An 18,801-nucleotide genomic window follows, 5' to 3' on the forward strand; every position below is an offset into this window, starting at 1 on the left:
CGAAAACGGTGCCGACAGGCGATAATGAGACGTGGGAGACTAGTCCATGATCTTAGGTCCCATTCATTCTCCATGTGGTTCGTTCTGCCCCTCCATCCTCCCACGGGCTTCACCCAGCAGGGCCTCCTGCATCTTCCGCAACTCCTCCTCGCCCATCTTATCGAATCCGCCAAAGTTGCGCATCTTCTCGCCGCGACCGACCCGCTTCTTCTGGACCTCCTGCCACTCGCCCACCACGCCGCGACAGCCCTCGATGTAGCTGCCGAAGCCCAGATCCGTGAGGGCCTGTTCGACGTGCTCGACGCTGATCGTCTTCTTGGACTCGCGCTCCGAGATGTCGTTGGACTCGGAAGACAACATGCGCAAAAACTCCAGGGAGCACGAGATCAACAGATCACGCGCCGGGCGGGTGAAGGTCATTTCGCCATCTCTGCCTGCAGCACTCGCGTCGTGGGGGACTTGCGGTAGGATTTCGGAGATGATCTTCTGGACCGTCGCCTTGGGCAGGGACAGGTCGTCGTTGCCTAAGATGTCACAATACGTATATCAGCACCAGCACCTGCACCTGCACTGCAGCCCAAAACACTGGCCGAGTCGTGGTAGGGAGTGTTTGGGAATGTAGACAAAAGTACTTACCACTGAAATCTTTGTCTGACATGATGGAAATCTGCTTGTGGCGCGAACCCCCCTTCCTTTCAGTGCTAGGAGTTCAGTGGGTTTGTTTATAAAGAGGACGAGAGGTGGTGCCAGTCATAGTAGTAGTGGTTGTCCAACGAAACGGGGATTACAAGGGAAATATATACCGCCGCGCGGAAGTTTATAATGTAGTGCAGTGGTGGATTGACGTGCCAACCTGACAGACTGGACGCCGGAGACTGAAAGTGAAACTTGTACTCACAGGCACCCGGGCTGCCTGAAACGGGAATAGTAGTGACATTTGGAGTTGTGGCCAGCCTCAAGTTTCGCGTAACTTGCCTCTGAGCTTGCACTAATACTATTGATTACACTACTAGTAAGTCAATCACGCCGCTTTAAGTCACAGAGCTTCGCTTGAGATTTTATTCTCTGTTCTTGGCGCTACTTTCATCTTCAACCTTCAACCTTCAACCTTCATTCTTCATTTTTCGTTCCTCGAGTATTTCGTTTCATTTCCATTCTTCCTCGCAGCTTGCGGGATCAGTCATAATGCCAGTGCATTGACGGCGTTGAGTTCCTTCATTCGCAATGCAGCTCACGATGGGCGTGGACGCGCTTTGCAAAGGAATTCCTATGTCCTGATGTTGATGCTACTATTGGTAGCGAGCTAATCTTCCAGCAACGGTGCGAGCGACTGTGGTGGAAATGAGGGCCAGCTTGTGAGTAACCTGCAACACTCCTTTGTTTCAATCCTTTCATGATGAACATTCGTGTCGCCCCTATCATACCAAACCGTGGTGATTTACCTGTCCATGCCAAACAGGACTTTCTGATCGAACAAACCAACCTCCATTGCATTACCGCTCAACTATCCAAAAAAGCAGCAGTGGCTAACACATTCAAAAGGAGTATGTAGTAGATTCGAAGAAGAAGCAACCAAAACAGCGCCCTAGTCAATACAGAACCCGTTCAAGGCAAGTTCTTTCGTCTACCAACAGCCCGATTCCTGTCCTCAAATGATGAGCAACACAAATGTACTATCAAATTCGGATTTCACAATGACGAATATCTTGGTTCGATTACCTGAACGCCAACTCGCATGATCGATTGTCTTCATATATGTCTCGACTTTAGTCTAACAGTTGACTAGCAGATCTGTTGGAAATATTCTATCCATTCTTGCAGGTTTCTACTTTGCTCTTGTGAGTCCAACCATTTTATTTTCTCCCTATCATGATGAACACCCCACTCTTCCATGCTAAGTATGAAGGTCCTTTGGGTCTAATGCTTAAGACTGTGTATTCAATTTTCATCTTTCGGCTGAATTCAAGAATTCCTGGAATGATCTATTTTCAAATGATAAGAATCTCGCTGATCGGTGAGAGACAGATTCTGTACATTTCTGATATCATAGCCTCATTTGATCTGATCCTCTATTCTACCTACCATTTTTAATCTGACGAATAATGAAATGTCTTTCTGGGCCTTGCCTGATCTACACAATGGTTCCCAATATTTTTTTTATATCCAGTCAGGTCCTGTAGCATTACTTTGTCAACGTCTCAACTTGCTAAGAAGCTCTTATCACGATTGGTATTGCGCCAACTTCGCATCGTCCCAACTATTCCAGATATGGATATCAGCATTCTGATCGAAAAGCTCAAGTTAAGACAATTTCTTCTCTTACCTGAGGAACATGCCTGAGAGGTCTTTATCAGCTCTGACCGCCAACTCTGCAATGACGTGGCCCGGCTTCTCCGGCGGCAGCAACTTGCCGTCCTTTTTCGCGCTGATGAACTTGGCCTGGTCCTTCTCGTCCATGTTCTTGAGATATTTTTCGCGAATGTCGACTTGCATGGCGGTGTCAACCACCCCAGGCCGGATGGAGATGGAGGTGACTTGGGGCTCCTCGTTCTTGAGCGTCATGGCCAGATGGTTGATTGCTGCTTTGGACGCCCCGTACGCTCCCCAGGATGAATAGGCGTTCGAGGCGGCCCCGGACGAAGTGAAGACGATCCGACCTTGCGCGGTACGAAGAAGAGGCAGAGCCGACTGGACCTGAGATGGGGACGGATCTAGGTTAGCTGCCTTCTTCTTCTTCTTCTTCTTCTTCTTCTTCTTCTTCTTCTTCTTCTTCTTCTTCTTCTTCTTCTTCTTCTTCTTCTTCAGGAAAACTCGGATTGCTGCTTGATTTTTCCATCTTGCAGTAACAGGATTTTGGGAAGGCACTCACCAAAGCCACACAACTCGACACATTGATCCTAAACGTCCTCTCCCAATCCTCCACCTCCATATCCGCGATCCGCAAACACGCGCCCAACGTGCCATGGTTGAGGACCAGCCCGTCCAGACGGCCATCCAGCTCGACGTCCCGTAGGATCGACCCGACGTAGTCCAGATCGCTCATATCCCCCGGTTTGCACAGCACTCTGTCTGGATTTCGGGAGCGCAGGTCGTCGAGGACATCGGCTTTCCGTCCCGTCAGGATGACTAAGTGATGCGCCGGCGAGGAGAGGAGATGGTTGGCGATGGCTAAGCCGATCCCGGCTGTGGCACCCGTAACGAGGATCGTGCGAGACGAGGGGTTTTGAGACTAGAGAAATGGTTCATGAGTATTTTGGCTGGAATATTGTGTATGATGGGGGAAGGGGGTAAGGGGGATGTGTTTTTGCATGTCTGTGTAAAGTGCACGAATGGTGGATCTTCATATAACAAGGACCCGGGTCTGGCTTCATTGTGGCCGTAAAGCAATAGCTGGGTGTTATTGTATCGCACTTGGATTTGGTTTGCATGGAATCATTCCTGTCTCTGTTGTCTCGAAGAAGTCGAAACTGAGGCAAGGAATTGCTCGTTCTAGTTGTAGATGGGGAAGGCCGGTCGTGATGGATGTATGAGAGGTAGGAAGGCTGGGTAGGTAGGGTAAGGTAATGCGAAGCAGTGTCAGCACTAGACATGAACATACTCGGTGGTTCGATATGTAGTCCAGAGACGGCCCGAAATGGGCTTTCGTCGAAGCCATGGTTCGTTCGTGCGGATGTTGTTGAGATGGCTCTCGGGGTTCGAGCTTGAAGATGTAGTGGGTTAATATTAAGGGCGACAGGAAACGCCGAGCTAGGATAGAACTTGAACAAGAAGTCTTCAAGGCTGTTCCTCGCGAGATGGGAGCAGATATGGGAGCAAGCACGAAATAGTTTCCTTACATACAGTTCAGCCCTTGAACTAGAACAAGCATTAAGAACGAAAGATAATCATGGTGGTTCTTGGAGTGGATTATTTTCGGATTTGACGTCAATTGTTAACGTTGCTTGCTGGCGGATCGATTCCTATCACTTTCCTCCCTCTCACGCTCCGTGCCTTTCATGTACATACCAACCTCTCTAATCCTCTAGACTTCTGGGCTTTTCCTTTGGCAAACAAGTTCCCCCACGAGAGTGAGTCAGATGACATTATACGGACAGACTGCGTCGATAGGAACATGCAGTATTACAGCTGGGTGAACCGGCAGTATATACGGCGAGGCTGAGCATATTATTGGACTTGATTAGATTGCCTGGAGCGCAGAGCAGCAGTTCCAGAAATGCTGGCCTAAAGTATATGTCGTGACTCGTGACTCGTATCGAGTTCTATCTGTTCTCTTCAATCCCGCGGTGCTCATCAACTTTTGTAAGGAGAATCGTCTCTCATGATATACACCTCCGCAGTGAGGACGGCACAGCCGACAGCCATGGCGATGGCGATGATAGGAAGATTCCACCACGCAAATTCGAGTCTGCCCACGGTGATGTGTTTTCTTTCCAGAATGTCTCTCCACAGCAGCCCAGCCAATGACGCGCTAAATGCCATGCTGAAGGCGCCATAATTGACACCCAGGGCCATAGTGTACACTGTTGCCCAGAAGGTCCGATCCGACAGAGGCACTCCATTGACGCGGTGAATCTCTTCCCAAGCCTGTATGACGCGGGACAGCAGAATGGTGCTGCCGATGTTGGTGCCGGCAAACTAGCCACGGACAGATGATGTTAGTCTGATAGCCACCCGGGGGCCTGAAATATGGTGGTCCTGGAAGAAAGAAGCTACAACTCACATTGCAGAGAACCACAGAGAGGAACCCCATGCCACCAATGCTGCCGATTGTTCCGGTCTTGTTCACCCAGTGGTCCCACCCATGGGCAAACACCGGCACCCAGCCTTTCGTGACCAATGCTTGGACTAGGACAAACATCGACAGAGCAAACGGCACAAGCATAAATGGCAAGTGCGCCACCACGGCCGTCACGGTGGGGAACGATATCCGTAACCATCGATATCCATCGCTGACAAGCGAGACAAGTGTCGCCCTCTCACGGTTCTGACGACACGCCACCTCAAGCTCAAGCTCGGAAGTGCTGGGCTGCTCATCAATCAGTTCCACGTGTGTCGCGTCTTGTGGCGTCCGAGGTGGTATACTTGAGGAGTCGACGTGGACCGATTTGCCCTTCTCCTCGGTCGTTCCGATTACCCCAATGGATAGTCGGTCAAATCGGTCGTCCCGAGGAACGAGCATTGAATCTGAGGAGTCATGTATAGACGGGGACGCAGAAGCTGGTTTGCTGCCCCTGCCAAATACGGTCAGACCAGAACCGGGAGGCGATGGATGCTCCAAATGAGCCGTGGTTGGACCTGTCGACTCAGACAGGTCATCTTTCTCGACCTGTTCTTCGTGCCCAGATTTTTCTTGTACTTCTCCGTTCTCAGCTCCGCTGCCGGCCGGCTCAACGTCCAGAGGCCCTTGGCGAGCGTTTTCGCGCGTCTGCTTGCGGTTGAGGAAGCCGAATGTGACGTCCCAGCAAAACATGACGAATGCAGCTGGCAGAGTCACCCAAAACACGGGATGTTCCCCTTGACTTTGGCTCACTGCGTTGAGTGCTAGAAGGGTGATAAGCGTGACTGCCATGATGACCGCTCCGAACGTTGCGCCCTTCTTATCGAGGAAAGGATGCATAATCTCTGCCAGCAAGAGAAGCTTGCCTTTCTCATTAGAAGCGGCCGTCATGACTGCTTCCTCAGCGTTGCCTCTGGCGTAAGGGATATTGGGGTTGCGGGGCGTCTGAGTCTTCAATTCGTCCGGAAGCTCCCTGGTCACAATCGACAATGGAATAAGTCGCTCATCGGCGAAGACGACGTATAGCAGGAACGGGAATAGGACGATGGCCGTGACAACGACGGGAACGATCATGTTGGCGGTGTAATTGATGAATTTGATCTTGAAGGCCCCCGCAAGTACGAGATTGGTTGGGTTAGAGGAGACAAGGATTGCTGAAGCAGTGTTCGCGACGGCAAATTGACTGACAATCCACGCTCGGGGGTGCATGATGTTCTTCGAAACTCGTGTCATATAAGCAAGAAATGCTGTGCCGGACAGGATGATAGGGTCATTGCCAATGAAGCTTCCCAGGCCGAAAAAGAAGGCATAGAGGTAGAAGAAGAGTTGGTGTCCGACCTTGCCACCTTTCTTAAGCACCCTGAATGCGAGGTACCTGATCAGACCGGATGCGTCGATCGAAATGGCGATGTAGGCCAACGTAAGGAAAAATATCATGATGTCGACGGGGGAGATGTTGTTCGCCCCAATTGTACCATCATGCACCTCCTGTCGACCAATAGCAGAAATGGCAAGCAGGAAGAGATCTGCTACGAAAGGTGCCGTTACAAAGTTCATGGGGAACTGCAGCCGTACGAAATACCCGACCTTGCGAGGTACACCATCCTTGCCTTCATTGTCAAAACGGTTGTCTGGCGGGCCGATTACGCGCCAGCTTCTGAGGGTGTTGAGAACTGCATTCGCAAGCGGCAGAGGAACAAATATCGGTATGTGCCAGGGGAAAAGCACTGTGATATCTGCACCATTTCAGAGATCAGCAGCATGAACTGCGGCTTGCAAGGCATATGATATCGCCTACTTACTTGTTAGGACAAATACTACAAGCGTGACAATTGAGCGCCAGCTTTTGATTTGACTGGTATCGAGGTTCTCCGGCATTCTGATGACATGTCGCGAAGGACATCCGGCACAAATAGACCTGCTTGATTGAAGTTCGGCTTGCCTGGAATTTCAGAAGCTCATTTGAATCGGAGAGGTTTGGTAGTATTGACGAATGAGGCGGCCGGCCAGGTTGGACACGGCCGTGGGCAATCGAGGGATTCTAAACAGAGTTGGCTTCTTCAGAGCCGTCTGGTAACCTGGTATATCAATACAAATGGGAGATTCGTTATCAGCGAATTCACCTGAGCAGGGATCCTACCACAGTCATGCACAAAATAAAAAGTCGGTGGCGAGAAGTGCTTCAGGACCAGTTGTCAGAGTATTTGAGGGCAGCTCTCCAGAAACGAAGCCGTCCGGGGCACTCGAACATGGACAGACCACGTTATCAAGAGCGTTTTGCTCATTGGTACAGTGGGCGCAGGATGGGGCGCAGTCGACGGCCGCAGACTGCAGTATGGTAGGACAAGCATTACCGGTAAGCATGATCTCGAATGCCAGTGGACAGGCTGGAATGAAAGGCGATCAGGCGAACTGGAGAGGCAGCCAGATATGCATAGACTGTTATTTCCAACCAATGGAGGATATGCCCTCTTCCCGTCAGAAGCAACACCCCGCCGCCATCATGCCGTGAGTGCAACGTGGCGCAAGCACTAGATCGACCTGGTCATAGGAAGCTGAAGTCACATACACCGCCTGTTGCAAGTGTGTCTGTTCGTGAGGCCCTTTTGGAGGAAAACAGACCGGCCGGGTGGGATACAGAGAGCATGATGACCGTTTACGTTTGAAGACGTTCAGAGGAGGTTGTGAGATGTTGCTATTGACACAAATATCTGCTATCTGCTATGTACTATCTGTTATCTGTTATCTGCGTCTAACCTTTGGACCGAGTACAAATTGGGCTTAGATCAGGCAGCCACGGTCACATGTCTGGACATGTACGCTAAGCCTTTACGAGGCTAGTCCAAGAGCTTATCGGAAGTACAAGGCATCAAAAGCTTCAGGCCTCGATGGGAGCGAATGTTGTTGTTGGTCCTGTCAAGCATCCTCCCTGCTCGTATGTCACAATCACTCACTCACAAAACCTGTTCATGTACCTGGACGGAATTGACCCAGGACGCCTGACTTTGAGGCTCAGCCAGACCAATACAATGATACAGGTAGGGCGTTTGCTGGTCGCTGGCTCAGCCTCAAGAGAGTCGCTACCAAGTGACTCCTGTGTCTCTGTTCCCTAGCTATTGGGAGTCGGGACCAGCCTTTCTCTGACAAATAACAATATACGTTCCCCAGATTTGCGAGCTCAGATCTCCTTCATTCAGATCCTCGCTCTTCACTGTGCCCACCATATCCCCATAATATTCCCATACTCATTACGGAAAGAGGTCATGCCCGCAATTCCTGTAGCCCCACTACTGAGTACTTTCGTTGATCGGTCTGTCACATCCACAAATACTACCAGTGACGCTTTGCAGGTTGTATGTGCATGGCCGCTGTCCGGCCAGTATGGGCCGGGCTCGAGGGTTTTGTAAGTCTTCCCTTCCTTCAGACATCCAAAACGATCTCCAGAGATGAAGCCCGAGAAGACACATCGCTCACATTCCCTATTGTATTGAAAGATATTACGTCCTTGTGGCAGCTTGCCTCTTTGCACAAAATCTGCCATGGTTGAGAGACGCCTGTGTGGCCGCTGCTTTGCTCTTCCCAGCTGTCGCTGCTCTACATGGCATCGTCCTTGCAGCAGTGCACGTTGATGGTGGGCTCCCTGTGCCGGTGGAACACCTGTCTCCCTTCTAACTGCCTCAAACTCAAGGCGCTTTTGATATGGATGTGTTTGGAGCTTTCCAACTCTGCTCGATAGGCATCCTGGCTGCACCAGTGACGGTCAGGTTATCCCAAACATACTTCAATGTTACCGGGCGGAATCTGATCTTCTTGTGGACTGGCCTCATTCTCGCAGGTGAGCCACCCTTCCACTTGCTCTTCTGAACAAATCTGATGAAGCACCCATCAAGGGCTCCTGAGCTTGACAGTGGAGTTCTTCAGAAGTGATGCCTCCGACTGCCAGCACGATGAGTCTGGTAGACCAATCTCTCCCAATCCCAAAAGATTCCAGTACAACACCAACTGTGGCCTCAGATGCACGGTTGAGCTTGGGCCGCACTCTCCCTTGCGAGGCGGCTCGGCGAATAATATCTACGTGATACCTACTCCGGACAAGCTCACCTTTGGGACGGCGACTCTCCTTGCAGCCGCCTGCTGCATCCCCGCCATTCTTTCAATCATATCCATGTGGAAGGAGATTCTGGAGATCAATTGGGAGACACGTTTTGGGAAAGCAAAGGATGACCGTTCTCAGGAGCCGATCGCCGGTACAAACGGTGCCACGATTGAGAAGATGAGGGCGATTACCGGTAGGATCAGTCTGTTTTTGTGGGCTGTGCAAATACCTTTGATCGGCGCTGCAGTTCTCGCCATTCTCGTCATAGGCGAGAGGAACTTCTTCAGTGCTCAAGTTTCTCATCAAACAGAGCCTATTGCCAGTATAGGTAGGTGCCCCCCGCAACCCTTCTTGCAATGATTGGCTGACTTCGTTAGGCCAATGGGCTCCCATTGCCGGCACAATACTCGCTGTTCTGGGGTCGTTGTATGTGCTCCTCGACAAAATGCTGGAAGGCTCCAAGGGTGACATGACCACGAAGCCCTGTACCAAACGCTGCACCTGTTCGGCGCAGGGAAGCAGTCAAGGCTTGCTGCGAGTCCCGTCGCAGAACACTGTCCCAGCGGGTGCTACAGCTTTGCAAGATAGCCTGTCGGACGGCCAGCCAAACAACTCGATGGATAAGGAGCTCGCCTCCAGTGCATTTGCCTCAGACCAAGATCCGCAAAACGATCCACCTCCTAGGACGGATGCGGGCAGTAGGCGAAAGGTCGCTGACGCGTTGGCCTCGATCGCCCGCTACATGGGCACTCCCGCACATTACCGTTTCGATGATTCTCAGTTCAAGAATGGAGTAGCAGGAGACTATCCCTGGATCCCGGCAGAGCCAGAAAGAAACATCAATTACTGGGGAATTGAAAAGCACTGTAACCAGGGTCGAGAAGGGGAGGGAAGCGTCTCCCCCATGCTTCGTGCACGGTCTTCAAGAGCAGGGAGCCTGACTGGCAGCGTTGCGTCCGGAGTTGGTCTCAAAGCAGGCTCGATGGGCTCGCCGCAGTCGCCAAATTCATTGTTACCCTCTTCATCATCGAACCCATCTGCAGATGCGACAACACAACGGGTCAGATCTCAGACTGGACGAACCATGTCCGAACCAGAGGCTCGCTCTGGATCTCCGTGTCCCCCTTCGCTTGTGACTCGATTCCAGGAGCGACCGGCTACGCTTCAGATACCGCCGCGGGTCTACCACAGCCCTACACGGGAGAACAGATCACTGCCAGAAGGCCAAGCTTCTCCTACGATCGTGATCTCTCCCTCCTCCGATGGGCCGGCCGCGGGAGATGCGACTTTTGGCGAACCACCATTACCCCCATGAGTCTGGGCGCAGTAATAGAAGGAACTGCCACCATTGGACGCTTCCACCATGCGGGACTTCATTTACTTCTACTTCTCAAAAGAAACCTCTCCGCGACGACTTGCATTTCCTAGCAATATCCGAGTTCTTGGAATCCTGAACACAACCGTTACAGAAATATGGTCATAAACGACGAAAAGGATGAAACGGCAGTGAAATATCTTGAGCGAAAATTGCCTGAGAGGAGCACTGCTTCAAAGTGTCCGCACAGAATCTCAGGCCCACCGCAGAGGCTCGATATCCTAAGGAATGTTGACCAGGGATGCGCTTCTGGGGAGAGCTGACTGCGGCATGCTCTTTCGCTCTGCCTTAGCCCATTTACTCTTTTCCGTAGGGTGGGTCTCGACGAACAGTTACCTTACCCGGCGATCTGGACGCACGCAGCCGGTGCGGGATGGTTTTCCCGAAACTCATCGACGGCTCAGAACGGATAGCAATCCAAGACAATGATGCTTGCCAGACCAGTCAGAGCTGGTCTTCAGTCAGCGCCCCTTTTCGACGTAAATCAATGGAGCAACACTCAGCAACACCCAGCAACACCTCTGGTCTGTTTTGTGCGCTTTGTCTGGGACGGATACAACGGCCAAGGCTTGGGCTCTGTATGTCACGGACTCACGGTGTCTGCAAATCCCACGATCGAAGTATCGGCATCTTGGCCATACATATCCAGGGGAAGGAGTTCGAGTCATCCTGACGATTGAGGATGCTTTCCCTGACATCAACACCCGGTGTGGACTGAAGAAACATTGGTGGAGATCATCCCAAGTGATTAGATCAAGCGTGTTGGACATCTGCAGCTTGTGGCGGAGTCTGTGATACGTGCTTCCAGGAGGTTTCCGAACAAATCGAGCAAAAGACTTCTTGACATAAATATTCAAACATTTCATACCTGGACATCTTATACACTTCGTAACCCTCCCCCTCCACTCTTGGGCCTCCGAGTCCACCCCCCTCTCTCGATAACTTACCGTCCACCTCCAGCTCCCAGCATTTCTGGAGTGTGTCTTCAACGCATAATGTCACTATATAGCATAACGGGTATGCCCCACTGCATTATACTTCTCTACGTCGACCCAGTCAACCCATGAACCCAGTCTCTTCAACGTCCCCAGGCAGTAAGTCCTAACAGTGGGTGCGTAGTCGTCTTGACCATATCCCATCTACATGCGCCAGTCATCTCGCGTCAGAGAAAGGATAACAATCACGGCAGCAATCCCACGACAGTGAGGTACATACACAAGGACACTGACATAGCCAAAGTCAGAATCGATCCAAGACCAAATGGAATACTTCTTATTAAACAAAACTACTTCAAACTGAGACCGATTTCGGAGCCTCCTTAGCCAGTCCGGGGCTTAGGCCGCGGGCATTGCTTCAAGACTTCGAAGTCCCGGTGGGGGGCAGGAGAGCGGGGGGAAGAGACATGCCGACGGCATGGGGGGATGTGGGAACTGGGTGAATGAATGCGGGGGCCCGGCTTCCCACGACGGCTACTGATGACAGACAGAGCGTATTGCAACCAGCTTTATGAGGGACGCCCGTTTGCGTTTGCTGACTCTCGAGCGGAACGAGTCCCGATCATCTGAGCCTAGTTAGGGGAAGCATGCCGTACGACTTTCTCGACTCATTACACTGGTAGTCACTACGTACCACAGTCAGAAAGGGACAGCCAGGGAATTCAACTCCTCCTTCTATGACCAGATCAAATTAATTGTTGGTCCTGTTGAAAGACCAGTAATCCGGACAAACGAGTTGTGGTTCGGTCGGTGCCTAGCCTCGTGAAACCTTGATTTATATATAACTTGAAGTCAAACAAACCATCACCCCCAAGACTCACAATCGCTACTTCGTTCGGGTCGGGTTTGACATACACTTTCAATCCGACCATAAGAGGTATTCTGCAAGTCGGTATCGGTATCGGGATCCATATCCACGATAGTCCCAGGGACAATCGTCTCATCCTATCTGGCTCTATCATCACGGACGGAAGTTGAGCCAGGCTGCATGACATTCGATACCGCTCTAGTACCGGTCAACATTACTATACTAGAGTCTACCACCATCACAAGCCCATAGTCGGCATCACCCCTAAAACAATGGCTGAAGAACAACCAGCTGACCACCAACACCAATACCATCGCCAACTCTCCACCGCCCCAGAACAAGTCGACGTCCTAATCTGCGGTTCCGGCAGCGCAGGACTCTGCGCCGCCCTCTGGCTCGCCATCTACGGCACCCACAACATCAAAATCCTCGAACGCCGCTCCGGGCCTATGACCATGGGCCAGGCGGATGGCGTGCAGTGTCGAACCGTCGAGGTGTTCGAGTCGTTCGGCATGGCCGAGGACCTGCTCCGCGAGGCGTACCATGTGTTGGAAGTCGCGTTTTGGGCCCCGTCGCCGGCCGACCCCAGCAGATTGCACAGGGCGAGTCGCACCGCGGACACGCAGCCCGGGCTGAGTCATCAGCCGCATGTGATTCTCAATCAGGCGAGGATTAATGGGTTCATGCTGGATAAGATGCGTGCCATGGGCGCCGCGGAGGTCGCGTATGGGTATACCGTCAAAGGCGTGGTTGTGGATGCTGATGCGGAGCTTGCGCAGGAGAATGATCCGGATGAGTATCCTTGTACAGTTGTTGCAGAGAGGGATGGCAAGGAGGTGGTGCTTAAGGCGAAATATGTCTTGGTGAGTTGTACAGCATTTGCCTTTCTCTGCGATATAGATATGAGCGGGCTTGTTATGTTTTCTTCGTTGTGGCTGTCTGGTTCGCATGGTTTGTGGCCGTATGGCTTCGTTATTAAGTCTAGTCTTCTGTCCTGCACGCCATCACAGCCACTTGCCCCTTCAATCCTGATTTTGCTCTGCTGTGATCTCGGGGGTTTTCTGATTGATTCGTGGTTGAGTGGCTTGGTGTGGGAGATTCAGATTGCTAATGCCGTCCTCTGCTGACAGGGCTGCGATGGCGCCCATAGTATGGTCCGCAAGTCGCTCGGCTACAAAATGGTCGGAGACTCCACCGATGCAGTCTGGGGCGTGATGGACGTATATCCACGCACCAACTTCCCTGATATCCGGCGCAAGGCGGCGATCCACTCGAACGCCGGCACGATCTTGGTGATCCCACGCGAAGGCGGCTCGCTGGTTCGCTTGTACATCGAGTTCCCCACGGGCACGAACGTCAAGGACATCCAGCTTTCACACCTGCACGGAAAGGCACGGCAGATTTTTGCACCGTTCGACATGGAAATTGCCGAGACGGCATGGTGGTCATGCTATTGTATCGGCCAGCGACTGGCGGACCAATTCACCAAGGACAACCGCGTGTTTTTGACCGGAGATGCGTTCCACACTCACTCCCCCAAGGCTGGGCAAGGGATGAACGTCAGCCTGCAGGACGGGTATAATATTGGTTGGAAGCTCGGCATGGTCTTGACGGGCAAAGCCAAACCTGACTTGTTGACCACGTATAATCTCGAGCGTGGTAAGACAGCCGCAGACCTGATCGACTTTGACAGGTGGTTTACCAAACTCTTCTCAAAGAAGGCCAGCAACAAGGGCGACTGGACACCGGAGCAGTTTAGCCAAGGGTTTATCAAGTCCGGCCGCTATACTGCTGGGTTGACTGCCAAATATGAGGATTCGAGCTTGACATCGTCCGCAAGCAGTAGACCTGAATTGGCGCACAATGTCGTTGTCGGTATGCGATTTCCCAATGCTCAGGTCGTGCGGTTCTGCGACGCCAAAGCGATGCCTCTCGTCCAGGCTCTTAAGGCGGATGGACGTTGGCGGGTGATATTCTTCGCTGGGAAGATCGGAGATGTTCACACTCTTCCAAGGCTGCAGAAGGTGAGTTTGCCATTGATTCCCCAGAGATATCTTTTGCCAACAGAGCATCGCGTGGGATCTCTCGAACGCGAGTGATTTGCCAGCTAACACAGCTGCTTGACAGATTGCAAAATATTTGGACTCCCCAGCAGGACCTGTGCGGAAGTATACACCGTCGTCCTCCGACATTGACAGCTTCATCGAACCGATCGTGGTGCTAAGCGGCGATAGAGTCAAGCTTGAACAAGAAGAAATACCGCCCTTCTTCTGGCCTGTTACTGGAAAGTGGAAGATGCGAGGTAAGCCAGCGTTTGTTCGGCACTGACCACTCTAGCACCGGGAAATTGAAGTCCGAGCAGAGCCAAAGTCTGTTTGATACTGATCCATGCTTCTTATTCAGATTTGCACAGAGTTTTTGTTGACGATGAGAGCTACAACTCCGGACATGGCCACGCTTATAAGAAGTACGGCATCATCCCAGACATAGGTGCAACTGTGATTGTGCGACCGGATCAATGTAGGCATATCATCCACTGACTGGCTCTCGTCAATGCTTTTGTTTGCTGCAACCTGTGCTGACCGTGATTCTATTGCAGATGTATCAAAAGTCATTGCCATCGACGATACACAAGGCATTGGTGAACTCTTCGATGAATTCGTGGTGCCAACAGAGCAAAACGGCTCTCTGTGATCCGCTGAGATCGATTCTGATAACAGAGAGTATGTTTTCCAAAATTGATTGATGGCGCCGCTTATTTCACGACCTTTTACCGCTTGCAGTATTGCGCGAAGCAAGCGACCGACGGCGAAGCTGCTTGGCCTCGGGCAACAAGAGGAGTGAGAAGTTGGCGACGATACAACAGTCATGTACCAATCTGCCACAGCAGAGTCCCAACGCCCAAGCTATTGATGATGGTATGCTGGCACACGACCCAAGCGGCAGTGTAGAGGTACTTGGGAGAGAAGACCGTCCAGATGAAAAGATGTTCGCGCAGAAATGTGCAGGCGACCATGACGGCAAGTGCATGAACGCCGGCGAAAGTGGCAAGCGTCGTCAGGAGAAAGGAGTAACCTCCGTTGTTGAGGTCGCCGATGCTGATCAACTGGCAGACTGCAAAAGCCCACCAAACGGGAGCAGCCCAATTACTCACAAATGTCAAAACACCCACAGCGACGATGTTGTATCCGCTGACGCCATTGTAAGCATTGGAGAGATCAACCGTCGCAATTGAATTGGTGCCGCCCATGGCGAAGAACGTCGCATATTGAAACAGCAGACCTAAGATGGTGATTTCACCAATCGAGTATCTTCGTCCGCGGCGCAATAAAGACAACTGAAGATTGAAGAATAGGAAAACCGGGATGTACACAGTGCGGGACTGCGTGATGAGAAAGACTGACAGCACATCCTGGAATGCGGTTAGGAGGGACTGTAGATGTTGAGTGCTCTTCCATGGCGCTTCGTAGTAGACTGCACAGGCGAGTATCTGAGCCAGTCCTAGGAACACAATTTTAGCCAGACTAACCAGCGGATAGTGCGAAACGAATGACACGAGCGGTTTGAAGATTGGGAATGTCTGCAGGAGCTCGGGCGCGTCGGCGGCCGTGAATGCGATCTTGAAGAAAAACGCAGACAAGGTCACCAAGACTGGCAGGAGGCCCATCTGCTTTGCGCCCATCCACACTGCCGCCTTTCGACTGAGGTTTCTCGACGGCACGGCGTACGTGATGACGACGAGAACCCAAAGAATCCAGGGGTTGGGCGTGACAACGTCGCTAAGAAGATCTGGGTCGCCAGCGTACTTCTGGCCTGTCTGTCTCCACCTGCGAATGACGCCGAACAACACATATACAAGAGCTGTAGACATTGGCCCGGCCATGGTGCTTTCGCCGTGAAATGTATATCGGCTGTCTTTGCAGTACAAGACTATCAACCATGCGCCGAGAATCCAGTACCAGAACTGATGTTCTTCTTCCACATAGCTGCTGGCAAACATAGTAAATGCATAGATGAGCATTATGAAGCACAGTATGAAACCTTCAACACCGCATCTCTGTACTCCTTGCACAAAGTTAGGCAGACATAGGGCAAGTGCAAGGACACTGAGGCCGATACCAATTTGCATGCTGCCTAGGTCATACTTGCTGGCGGTGCCGCTGAGTAGCGTTTGAGCTTTGTAGAGGAACGAGATCAGCTGCTCGATATGGTTGCTTGAGTGAGATGAAGTGCCTGCCTCGTGGTCATCTAGCACTTGCTTCCAGAGGCAAGCAAGAACATCGACATCATCTCCTGCCGTTGTTGCACATTCCTTGGAGAGTACCTCGTTCGTAAAAGTTCCTGGGAAGGTTGCTCGTGCTATGCGAGATATCTGCTCTGCATTTTCGAATAGTAAATTGTACTGATCCTGCTGAATTGTCCAAAGCTCTAATAAGCGCGGAATCAGAACGCCGAGGTTGTTCTGCGGGACAGGAAATCCCAACAGCGCGGCTAGCGTCGGTACAATGTCTGACTGTTGGACGATGTCGTAGTATCTGTAGTCGACTGCATCGTTGATGGGACTCGGTTGCCCTTCAAAGGCAGACTTGAACTTTGGCGAGATGAACGTGAGTGCAGTGGACACTTCTCCAGGAGACGATGCGCCATGGTTGCCTCCCTCGTTCATCCCATGGTCACCAAGCAATACTAGCAGACATGACTTGAGATGGTCGTGGTTCTCCATGGCGGTGTAGATCTGTCTGACGATGCCATCCATTTCTGCTTGCTTCGCCGGCATGTTCGGTCCCCTGGGGCCAGTCTTGTGTCCAATGTGGTCAAGGCCAAGGAAATGCATGGTCATTGCAGACCAGTCATCCTGTTCCAATTCCATGGGGATATGCCTCGTGACGTTGTTGTCAACTTCGGTAAAGTCGGAGACGAAGAAGCTGGTGGTGCCGTCTGCTCGGTGGAAGAAATCGGGGAACAATCGCAACCATGTATCATCGCCATACATGACCAGCCTGCTCCCTTTTGCTCTCAACTGCGCCAGCCACGAATCTTGTTCTTTCAATGTGGACGTTGTGTCTGACTCAGCGAAATTGAGGACGAGATCCACGAAGCTCGGAACAGACCCCGTTGTGATGGCCTTGACCCTCGGCATCGTGATCGTTGGTGGGCTTGCATAGCCGGTGAATGGCACAGCTGCTCCGGATCTGATCAGACTCTGGGTAAAAGCAAAGTGGGAAGCATTGCTATAGACAAAGTCACTGCGTAGGGCGTCTACCACCATGAAGACAACCCGATCAAACGGGGCTGACCTGGGCAAGGCCTCGACTTCCTGAGGCCATGTCGCCAGACCGGGCAGGAATGCCTTGTGCGGGAAGAACCCTTTTGCAAATATCAACAGTGCTAAGACAAGAACGACATTGGATAGAGCAATAGCAGCTCTTCCAAAACTGATCGTCATGCTCAATACAATGCCGATCCTGGCTAGCCGGACCCTCCTCCTCAGCTCAACAACCGTCCTTGGTGTTGGCAGGTCAATCAGACATCATGTGGATACGTCTGACCTAGAGATAGAAGACCATTATAAGAAGGTTCGCATAGGGGAGAGGAACGACATTGGCTTCACATTGGTGGTTGAACTTCGGGTGTCGGAAATGTCCCAAATGGGAATAGCCTGTGTCTGTAGATCAAGCCCGCTTGACCTGCCTTATTCGCTCACAGCCTGGCGGTCGCTTCGGTTTTCGCAGACTGCAGTTATAGACGGCACCGACAGCAATTGTTTCTTGAGTCTGTCGGAGGGTTGGTAATAGAACCACAGTATGCTGCCACGATGATACAACTCAAGGTCAGTGCTGGTCTGCAAGCCTTCTGTGCAGCTCCCTGTCGCCTTGCTGTCCGCTAACAATCTCTCTACAGACGATGCTTAATTGCATCGATAACTCCGGAGCGGCCATTGTCGAGTGCGTTGCGGTGATGAGAAAGAAGACACGACATGCATCAATAGGTATATTTCCAAGCCTACAGAGTACTTGAAGATGCTGTTCAGCGAACTGACTCCCAGCTTAGGGGACAGAATAATCGTCGTCGTCCAAAAGCAAAGATCTTTCGGCCCCGAAAATGCTGGCGGCTCAAGCGTGGGCATTGCGAACAAAGTGCGGAGAGGTGATATCAGGCACGCCGTGGTGGTACGGGCAAAAAAGGAAGTGCAAAGAAAAGATGGCAGTCTGATCCGGTTTGACGACAACGCCTGTGTGCTCATCAACAAGAATGGCGACCCTATCGGCACAAGATTATCCAGTATGGACCCCATGCGAAGATGGGTCGCTACAATCATTTGCTGACAACATCCAGGCATTGTGGGATCCGAGTTACGGGACAAAAAGTGGTCGAAGATTTTGTCTCTGGCGCCCATGCATGTATGATTCGCAAACTTGGGGGGAAAAGTGTACAAACAGATCTGCGGCATCGAGCGGCTTCATCTATTCATTCCGATTGTCCAGCGCTGCGCTAATAGGACGGCAGCGGGTTGCAATCATATAAACCTTTTTGCCATAAGACAGCTGTACAAAATGCAAAAGAACAACCAATGTGGTAGAAGCTGAAATGTCAATTGACCGACATAGATTCCTTGACGCCTTGCAATCTACTACTGCGATGCCCGTCCCTTGTAAATTAGGCTGGTGCCCCCATATGCGAACGCCTGATAATGCTAATGCATACTGTATGTCCTGACTCTCGCCAGCGCCTTGCTCAAACGACCGTGTA

The 18,801-nt window shown here is 51.6% G+C and overlaps 7 protein-coding genes across 7 annotated transcripts; 3 read left to right on the forward strand and 4 right to left on the reverse strand.

Annotated features, from left to right (window-relative positions):
• Positions 1–63: 63 nt before the first annotated feature.
• Positions 64–658, reverse strand: A1O1_04049 (uncharacterized protein; the record flags this gene model as incomplete). The annotated part of the gene is made up of 2 exons (XM_007724946.1): positions 64–524; positions 637–658. The coding sequence occupies 2 exons, from the start codon at positions 656–658 to the stop codon at positions 64–66; spliced, it is 483 nt and encodes a 160-aa protein (XP_007723136.1).
• A 1,562-nt stretch (positions 659–2,220) lies between these two features.
• A1O1_04050 (uncharacterized protein) lies at positions 2,221–3,655 on the reverse strand (the record flags this gene model as incomplete). The annotated part of the gene is made up of 4 exons (XM_007724947.1): positions 2,221–2,257; positions 2,324–2,694; positions 2,870–3,229; positions 3,599–3,655. 4 exons carry the CDS (start codon positions 3,653–3,655, stop codon positions 2,221–2,223), a joined length of 825 nt encoding a protein of 274 aa, XP_007723137.1.
• A 635-nt stretch (positions 3,656–4,290) lies between these two features.
• On the reverse strand, positions 4,291–6,655 carry A1O1_04051 (uncharacterized protein; the record flags this gene model as incomplete). Its single annotated transcript, XM_007724948.1, has 3 exons — positions 4,291–4,635; positions 4,721–6,513; positions 6,580–6,655. The coding sequence occupies 3 exons, from the start codon at positions 6,653–6,655 to the stop codon at positions 4,291–4,293; spliced, it is 2,214 nt and encodes a 737-aa protein (XP_007723138.1).
• A 1,821-nt stretch (positions 6,656–8,476) lies between these two features.
• On the forward strand, positions 8,477–10,188 carry A1O1_04052 (uncharacterized protein; the record flags this gene model as incomplete). Its single annotated transcript, XM_007724949.1, has 3 exons — positions 8,477–8,612; positions 8,668–9,201; positions 9,251–10,188. 3 exons carry the CDS (start codon positions 8,477–8,479, stop codon positions 10,186–10,188), a joined length of 1,608 nt encoding a protein of 535 aa, XP_007723139.1.
• Positions 10,189–12,323: 2,135 nt separating this feature from the next.
• On the forward strand, positions 12,324–14,745 carry A1O1_04053 (uncharacterized protein; the record flags this gene model as incomplete). The annotated part of the gene is made up of 5 exons (XM_007724950.1): positions 12,324–12,914; positions 13,182–14,075; positions 14,179–14,353; positions 14,455–14,571; positions 14,651–14,745. 5 exons carry the CDS (start codon positions 12,324–12,326, stop codon positions 14,743–14,745), a joined length of 1,872 nt encoding a protein of 623 aa, XP_007723140.1.
• Positions 14,746–14,917: 172 nt separating this feature from the next.
• On the reverse strand, positions 14,918–17,497 carry A1O1_04054 (uncharacterized protein; the record flags this gene model as incomplete). The annotated part of the gene is made up of 1 exon (XM_007724951.1): positions 14,918–17,497. One exon carries the CDS (start codon positions 17,495–17,497, stop codon positions 14,918–14,920), a length of 2,580 nt encoding a protein of 859 aa, XP_007723141.1.
• A 458-nt stretch (positions 17,498–17,955) lies between these two features.
• A1O1_04055 (uncharacterized protein) lies at positions 17,956–18,458 on the forward strand (the record flags this gene model as incomplete). The annotated part of the gene is made up of 3 exons (XM_007724952.1): positions 17,956–18,040; positions 18,103–18,333; positions 18,388–18,458. 3 exons carry the CDS (start codon positions 17,956–17,958, stop codon positions 18,456–18,458), a joined length of 387 nt encoding a protein of 128 aa, XP_007723142.1.
• Positions 18,459–18,801: the final 343 nt, after the last annotated feature.

This window comes from Capronia coronata (assembly GCF_000585585.1).
Source record: "Capronia coronata CBS 617.96 chromosome Unknown acBCG-supercont1.3, whole genome shotgun sequence".
NCBI lineage: Eukaryota > Fungi > Ascomycota > Eurotiomycetes > Chaetothyriales > Herpotrichiellaceae > Capronia > Capronia coronata.